The sequence below is a fragment of the Etheostoma spectabile genome, chromosome 18 (assembly GCF_008692095.1).
Source record: "Etheostoma spectabile isolate EspeVRDwgs_2016 chromosome 18, UIUC_Espe_1.0, whole genome shotgun sequence".
NCBI classification, from domain to species: Eukaryota; Metazoa; Chordata; class Actinopteri; order Perciformes; family Percidae; genus Etheostoma; species Etheostoma spectabile.
The window spans coordinates 10,221,133-10,229,830 of record NC_045750.1 but is presented as its reverse complement, the minus strand read 5'-3'; the positions used below and the strand labels follow the sequence as shown (position 1 = coordinate 10,229,830).

Sequence of the window (8,698 nt, the reverse complement as noted above, 5' to 3'; positions counted from 1 at the left end):
AACCTTTTCTGATTTTACTGTTTTCTATGTTCATTCTTTCTATTGTATGATACGTGTTTTTGCTCTTGGGTTTTTTGGATACCTGCTGGTTGCTGTAAAGTGCTATATAAACAAATTTAGATTGATTGATTGATTGATTTGCAACTGTTATAAAGCTGCAACCTCACTGGCAACTGACAGTTGCTATTCATTGATTATCATAGGTTATCTTTTAGGTCAGCTAATTAGCCCATTTAACAAATCAAGTTGTTTAGTGAAGTTAGTTATAGCCTGTTAAGCTAATGAATGAAGGAAGGCAAACGATGAGTAAAGCCATTGAGCATAAGTGTTGTATATTGATTTTTTTTATTTGTCGGTTATGTCCAAACTGATTATATCTGCCTCCAGGAAAGCTCTACCACAGCAAGTTGTTTGAATAAATAAATAAACAGTGAGTAAACTAAGCAATGTAACCAATTCTACCAAAGCAAAGTTGCAAAGTTTAGATTTACTTTTGAAGTTGATATGTCAGAGACAGCCTTGCTTTCTTCACCTATTTTTTGACGAGGGAGTAAACAGTGACATTCTTTAGCATCAGCCTGAACACTGAGGTGGGTCTCCACTGTACCAGTGGTCTATCTGTCTGGAGGCCAGGCTCACAGCATCTCGGACTATCAAGCTTCCAGAAGAAACAGAAAGGATTTGGCAAGTGAGAGCACTTGTGGAGTTAGTGGTTTAGTGGTCCGCGGTGTGGAGACCCGAGCCAAACTATGCACTGTGACAGCGTTCCAGAGAGAGAAAAAGAGGAAGAAGGAAATAAGGAAAAGAAGATTTAGTCTGATTAAAACCAAATGTCAGTATGAAGAGAGACACTCAAACAGGTACCATGGGTATGAGACAGAGGATTGGCAGATATTATTCTTATTCCTGAAAGTGTTACCACAGTAGCATTCAAAGATGTGAATGAGAGATAACAACACTGGTGTGATCCTGTTAAGTTCAACTTTACGTTTGATTGGCTCCTGTTCATTTTCCATTATGATGGTCAATTGGATTGATTAATAATAATTTCAATGTCTACTAATTACACCTTTAATAGACATGCAATAGTTTGCTGCCATGTTGGCAGACAAACAAGAGGAACATACAGAACAGATTATCCATGAACCTTGTACAGGTGCAAGAAAACCTTGGAGAGGAGGATTTGAAAACAGGAAAAGCAACATCAGAGAAAAAGAGAGTTGTTGCATTACTGAAAAGCCAGTTGTCTAGATCCAAAGGGGAGAAATTCACTCAGCTGTGCTGGCAGGACAGAGGAAAGGAGAGCGACAGAGAGACTTATGGAGAGCTCCAACAGACCTCTTTTTTATACACCTTTTCACATCCTCTTTCTCTAATTTTTGTTCCCTCCACATATAAAGTGTCATGGTGGAAGCCCATCAGCACTAAAAATCTCCCTCTCTCCCTTTTTAAGGCAAAGTAAAAAGCAAACTACTTTTTGACCCAACCTTCCTGTTTGTTAAAAGGGGAAACCCTACCTCACAGCATTTCTTTCTCCTCATAACCACTTTGTTTTATCAAATCTGACCTGTCAGTATTCATCCAGCTGTGCATGCAGCTATTCTAAAGGGAAACAGGGCAGATCATTTTCATCTGACAGTGATTATGAGAAACGCATGGAGGAGGGATAAAGGGAGGTAAGGAAAAAAAGAAGAGTTTTTTGGTTATATTGCCAATGCTATCGCTCAGCACTACAGCCAGATGAGGGTGATTGTCTGGCTGTCTAAGTCAGTGTCTGAGTTGTTGTCCAAGATAGAGTCACTCTAGGGTGGGACCAAAACAGGAAGCAGGACGCCAAAAGTTGGAGCAGATGACAGGAGACATGGTGTCGTTCAATGGCATGTGTGTGCATAATTATGTGTTTATCACTGTGCAGATGTATCTTCAATGGAACAATTATGTTCAATGATTTTTCATGGCAGTTTGGTTCCCTAAAGCAAATCCAGCACAGAGAACAGATTATGAATGAACTATGGGGTCACAAAGGTAACATGAACTCTGGTGCAATCTGACTTTCCCATCCATTATCATCCGCCAACAGGTCCAGCCCGGTCTCCACTAACTGCAGCCAGAAAACAGTCCCCTTTACAGCGGGCAACCAGGGTGGACAGAACAGCTCACCCATTAGGCGTGTCTAAGACCCGGACACACAGGAGGGCCCCTCAGTCCTCCTCAGGTCCCAGGCAGCCTGAGAGAGCTTCGGCAGGAGTTCCCCCTCTGGAAAGGAGACGCCAACACCACATCAAGCCTCAATCTGACCAGAGAAACCGAAACACACAAAAACTAAGTAAGTGGACTCACATTTTACACTCGTAACCAGATTAAAGGGGTATGAAGCTACATTTGCAGATCTGATTTTGTTTTAAATAAAAATTAGCTAAATGTATACATTTAGTTTGTACTATCTTTAGTGTCCATAGTGTAAACTCTTGCCGTGCCTGGTATCCCTCTCTATTCATAGCATCTGAGTCCGTTCATGTGGTGTCACTGCAGGCACAGAAAGCCCAGGGCCAAGGCGCAGCCGCTAGCAGAGCAGTTGCCACCAAAACAACCACACCAGGTACCTACAGTCTTTTTTTTAGAATCACTGCTTTCCTACACACTTTGATTGTCTTTTTTTGCATTGTAAATATCTCAAAATAGTTTGAATTTTTAATATATTTGGTTGTCATGTTAGCCAAAATGTGATAAACCAGATGCAGACATTTATCCAAATTCAGTGATCTCAGAGGTTATTTTAATATTGGTTTGGAGCTGGAAATTTTTGTCTCTATGTTTTGTGTGTGTCTGTGTGTCCAGTGCCACCGGAGTACGAGGCCCGGGACATCAGTGTCAGGGTCATGTCTCCTCAGTCGGTCCTCATCTCCTGGGTTGACCCTGCTGTTGAGATGGGGAAGGTCGAACCCGGGGTAATAAGGTGGGAACTGTTAATATGTGTGTGAAAGAAAGTGACTTAAAGGCAAAGATTAACTAAGTAAGAATTCTAACCCTTTCCACTGGAATAAAACATCCCTATTTTTTCTTCACACAGATCCTACACAGTAAGGTACAGGGAGAAGGGTGAGTCAGCACGCTGGGAGTACAAGGACAGCACCCAGAGGAGGATAATGATAGACTCCCTGTGTGCTGATGGCATGTATGAGTTCTCTGTCAGAATATCGCAGGGAGAAAATCAGGGAAAGTGGAGCGTCTCCGTCTTTCAGAGGACCCCTGAGTCAGGTATGCACATGCAGCCACTGCCTGCTGTTTATAGCTTATGATTTAGTAGGTCACAATGCACCTTAGGAAACATTATGAGAAGTGAATCAAGAAGAATAGCTACAGAGAGCCAAATCCCTGCATTTTCCCAAGAATATGAAAAGAGAACTAATTTGTGTAGAAAAGAAGTCCGTCTTGCATAACTCTGTCTGTTAGCTCTTTTCTACTTATTTCCTTATACCACACTTCATCACATTCACTGCCTATTACTCACATTTGATATTTGAGTCCAGCTTTGGCTGCAGCTCTGTCATGATTGCAACTTTTGTACTATCATAGCAGCTCCTGAGCTGCGGTTCATTGGAATGTCAGCATTTACTGCCTGGCTCACAGCTCAGATCTTCATCTGCAGTTCCATACATGATCTCAAGGGGAGGTTCCTGTCAATGTATGGCAGCAGAACTTCCCTTCAAGCCTCCTGGCACAAACTCGCTGTTTTTATAATCTTTAAGCAGCAATTTCCTCACTCTGTTACCTCTTCGTTGCTTCTGGTTTTGGTCCTGCTGCTCCTCCTGTCACTTCTGTCTTTCCATTCACTTGTGTTTTCCTCACTTGTTAGCACCATCTGGGCCACCAGAGAACTTTGAGGTCAAGCCACTACGAGGCAAAGGAACTGCTGTCATAGCAACATGGGATCCACCTGAAGAACCCAATGGGAGGATAAGAGGTGAGGCCAGGAGGAATAAATAAATACAAATTTGCTAAGAAATCAGTACATATTTCATTTTTGTTTTATTTACATTTCTGCAATGATAGTGCCCCCCTTATTAGTGCTCTCCAGTAGTCAATATTTGTCCTGACTTACTATGTCGGTACTGTAATTTGATTAGTTAATACAATAATGAAAATACTAAATACAGAAAATACGCCATGGGTAATGCAATGAGTGCTGAGGTCACATAAACTTGATGCATACCCGTTGTCATATAGGATTGTTAGAAAAAAGGTTAAAATTTCCTTTCCTTTCCTTTCCTTTTGAATTCAGATTTTCAAAGGACATTTTCTTCCGAATGGTCACACTATCTCTTTTCACAACAGTTGTTCAAACTCTACCTCCACACAGAGTACATCCTGTCTTATGCTCCTGCTATGAAGCCATTTGGAATGAAAAGTGTGACGTACCGTGGCACCACAGCCACCATAGATGGCCTCACACCAGGAGAGCGGTACATCTTCAAGATTAGAGCCACCAACAGGAGGGGTCAAGGACCACAGAGCAAGGTCCTCAGTGTTATCATGCCAGGATGTAAGCACATTTGACTGTAAACAGTATGTGTGTGCATGTATGATTCAAAATTTGATTAATCCTAAATTGACAACAATTTTTGTCTATTGCCAGCCAGTAGAGCTGCCTCTTCGTTCTCAAAAACCAAGGACAACAGCAGGACTAGCCACACTCTTTCCAAACAGGATGCTGACCATGATGAACCTGACCTGCAGTCAACAGAAGAACCAACCATGCCCCCTCAGCCACGCCCTGCCGCACCTGTCAACGGCCGTGTACGCCCACTTTCCCAGTCACGCTCCTATCACAGCATCTTCTCCTCTGTAAGGGGCTCAGTCAGAAACCCAGTGAACAGATGGTCATCCAGAGGAGAAGCTCGAAATAGAGAAGATAAGGAGGTAGAAGAAGAGAAAGAAACCACAACACCATCTCCGGTAGAAGAGACGACAACCATGGAGGTTGTACCAGAGATAAAAGAACCAGACAACAATGTTCCCCCTGACTTTGAAGATGAAGTGGGATATGATGAAAAGCCTCTGACTACTGAGACCCCCAGCCTCAAAGTTTTGACGCACTCCCCAACTAAACCTCGTCCCAATTCACCACCCAGAAGGCCCATTAAGATCAGGGTTCATCAAAAACCAGGTTCCAAGGCTGCTTCTTCCTCTTCATCTTCTTCTACTTCATCCTCCTCATACACTTCTTCCTCTTCTTCTGATTCCTCCTCATCCTCTACTTCAGCTTCTAGAACCTCATCAACCTCACGTATTCAAGAGTCTGCGGCCAGTAGAAAGGACTATGTGGCTTCTACGTACCCAGAGAGCAAGGAAATCTATGATAGGCCTAGGTTAACACATACAAAACCTCCCTCTACAGTTGTAAAAGAAACCAATTTACAGCAGACAGAGGATACATCTGTTGGTAGAAGTTCTGCTTCAGCAGGACGCACCAATGGGTCAGGGTTGGGCTCTAAATATGGTTACATTCGAAGACGTCCTGGAATTTTGTTTAGAGGGAATTCCACTCGAACGCTGAATGGTTACAAACCAGCTGTCACCTCACAGTCAAATTTACCAAGCAGGACTTTGAACCCAGCAACTTCAAACACACGTAGTTCCGCAACATCACAGTCCACTTTACCAGACAGGACCCCAAACCATGTAACATCACATTCTTTCAATTCAGCAACATCCAGCCAGGCAACATTAGATGCATATGATGTTGACAAATTGCAGTCCACATCAGGGTCTAGGTCTAAAGGCTCCTCATCTTTGCAGAGCTCAGGCATCAATCCATCCACTTCCCAGAGCAGCTCAAACCACCCATCCAAAACAGACACAGCAGGCTCTTCTCAATCAATTTCACACAGAGGATCTCATGGCTCTGCAACTTCACACAACACACAGAGTTCGCACACATCTCTTGAGCGAGACACAACATTCAGGGAGGGAAATGATGACACTAATTACAAAAGTACAGACACACAAGTAACCAAAGTTAAAGAGCCTACTTCAAGCTCTATACCACAACCCACAGAGGAGAGAGGGAGGGAAGAGAAAGAGGACGAAGAGGGAAAGGCGATGAGAAGTAATGAAAAATCAGTCGTTCCTCGTACTGGAATTAGCGCGTCATTTGCTGAAAAGTTCCCTTGGCTAGCTAGTCGTTACCCAGGCAAGTTTGGTCCAGTGACAAGAGCTTCATCGTCCAGGCATGATGGTAGGACCTCCATGAGGGGGACACCCACAAGGGTTTCCGGGGCCACAGGTGCTGCAGGAGTATCCATAATACAACAGACTAGTAAAGATCTGAAGACCGACAACTTACTAAAGAATGGGGTGGGAGCGGGTTCAGTTAAGCCTTCTTTCACCAATCAAAATACAGCATCTAGTGACACTAGAAACCTTGTTACCTCATCTTCTTCATCATCTTCCTCTTCAGCAGCCACTTCTTCAAACTCTAATTCCCATCATTCCTCAGGTGGACACAGAGACTCAAGTGAGCATGTCCATAGAGGAACCTCTAATGACAAGGATGACAGTCAAAATGAAGATTATCTCAGTGAGAGAAGTAGAGACATTAGTGGTAAATATGATAAAGTTGCAGACCCCACAGCAGCCCAAAATAATCCTACTCCACCTCTAGCTGACCCTAACAGAAATGTAGAGGACAATGATAGTGTGGATACAAGGGAATCTTTTTCTAGGACAAGACCTGGCTCACCGTCTGGAGGCACTCAACCTTATCGTCGTTCTGGTATGGGAGTGAACGGTAAGGTGCGCTCTCCTCTGCTTGCTAACAGGCCGTTTGGTGGATCAAGGCTTCCCATCAGACCACAGCCAGCACAGAACTCAAGGCTGGATTCTTCAAAGTCTGATCCCTCCTCATCATCATCTGACTCCTCTCCTTCCTTAAATGGGCCCCAGCCAGTTTTGACCTCAGATCGTGACATTGGCAGTGGCACTACTGTGACAAAGACAGGCGGATTAATTGGAGGCAACTCCCAGTCTACATCATTGTCCACAGCATCTTCATCTAGAGACACTTTTAGGGGCCAGGGGAGAAGGTCTCGCTATCCCATCGTCAGAGGGAAACCAACAAATGGAGGACAACCCAAGCCTGCCAATGGAAATGGTAAAGTCAATGTAATTAAAGTTGCTGCCACAAAAAGCTAAATGATAGATAACAAAATGACTCTGCTTGAATTGTATTAATGTTAGGTAAAAATGGAAGACCCAACCTGACAGCAACAAGTGATAAAGAGACCTCATCCTCTCATGGAACCAGCAAGGCCGTTCCTCAAAGGTTTATCACTGGACCTGATGGAACCAAATGGGTAACTATGTTTAATTAACTGATTGTAACCATAGTTGTAATAGTTGTCTTATTTTGTAACGCAACTAAGTACTTTCTTCTGTTACTGGGTTGTTGTAGCATGTAGTACTGTAGAAGGTATTGCACTGTATCACCTTTAAGATATTATTAAACCTTATGGGAAATTACTTTCTTGCCAAATTAGATGAAAAGATTGATGCCACTCTCATATTGGTGTGGTAAATATAAAGCTACAGCCATGAGATGGTTAGCTTAGCTTAGCATAGAGACCGGAAAATGGGAAACAGATAGCCTGGCTCTAGTCTCTACTGGTAGACTGGCAATCTCACGGTGACGAACAGGAATCCAAATTTACTATGCCAAGATATAGTCCAAAACATAAGCCAAAATAACATGACAACCTGTTAATTTTTTCTCTTTGTACAAATTAAACAAACCAGATATGACATGGTAAGTTGTTAGCTTTAGAGGTGCTGGTAGGCTGAGTTTATTACCTTTGGACAGGGGCAAGCTAGCCACTCTCGTGTGCTAAACTAAGCAATACGGCTGCTGGCCGTAGATTACATATTTACTGTACAGATACAGATTATTGATTTACTGTAAAAACATGAGAGTTGTATCGATCTTCTCTCATCTTACCCTCAGCAAAACTAAAATGTTGAACTGATGTCTTTAATATGGTACAGATCAATTGTTTCTAAATCTAATGTTGATTTATTCTGTTTATAAGAGTAGTAGTAAATACGAGTATAACATTACTACATCTCACAGTCAGGATAAGGCAATTAGTCAAATTTCATCCATAAAGATTGCTCTATCAGCACTCACTAGATCGGTTCACAGCTGAGTGTGAAGCGGCTGGGGTGAGGATCAGCACCTCTAAATCTGAGGCAATGGTTCTCAGCAGTAAACCGATGGAGTGCCTTCTTCTTGTAGGGAATGACTCCTTACCCCAATTGAAGGAGTATAAATACCTTTGGGTTTTGTTCAGGAGTGAGGGGACAATGGAGATTGGTCGGAGAATCGGCACAGCGGATGCAGTATTGCATTCCATTTATCACACCGTTGTGACGAAAAGAGAGCTAAGCCAGAAGGCTACCAGTCAGTTTTTGTTCCTACCCTCACCTATGGTCATGAAGGCTGGGTCATGACCGAAAGAACAAGATCCAGGGTATAAGTGGCCGAAATGGGTTTCCTCAGGAGGGGGGCTGGGGTCTCCCTTAGAGATAGGGTGAGAAGCTCAGTCATCCGAGAGGAGCTCGGTGTAGAGCCGCTGCTCCTTCGCATCAAAAGCAGCCAGTTGAGGTGGTTCGGGCATCTGGTAAGGATGCCTCCTGGGCGCCT

At 43.3% G+C, this 8,698-nt stretch overlaps 1 protein-coding gene across 5 annotated transcripts in view; it reads left to right on the top strand.

Annotated features, from left to right (window-relative positions):
* fndc1 (fibronectin type III domain containing 1) overlaps positions 1-8,698 on the top strand; it is a 37,334-nt gene that overhangs the window by 11,654 nt on the left and 16,982 nt on the right. For 3 of the 5 annotated variants that reach the window (XM_032543132.1, XM_032543128.1, XM_032543130.1), the window contains exons 4-11: positions 2,081-2,326; positions 2,501-2,599; positions 2,839-2,956; positions 3,071-3,258; positions 3,857-3,964; positions 4,361-4,543; positions 4,637-7,153; positions 7,240-7,355. In XM_032543132.1, coding sequence (XP_032399023.1) covers positions 2,081-2,326; positions 2,501-2,599; positions 2,839-2,956; positions 3,071-3,258; positions 3,857-3,964; positions 4,361-4,543; positions 4,637-7,153; positions 7,240-7,355 — 3,575 coding nt within the window. The remainder of the gene's footprint in view (positions 1-2,080; positions 2,327-2,500; positions 2,600-2,838; positions 2,957-3,070; positions 3,259-3,856; positions 3,965-4,360; positions 4,544-4,636; positions 7,154-7,239; positions 7,356-8,698) is intronic. The other 2 variants (XM_032543133.1, XM_032543131.1) reach the window with 2 other exon arrangements.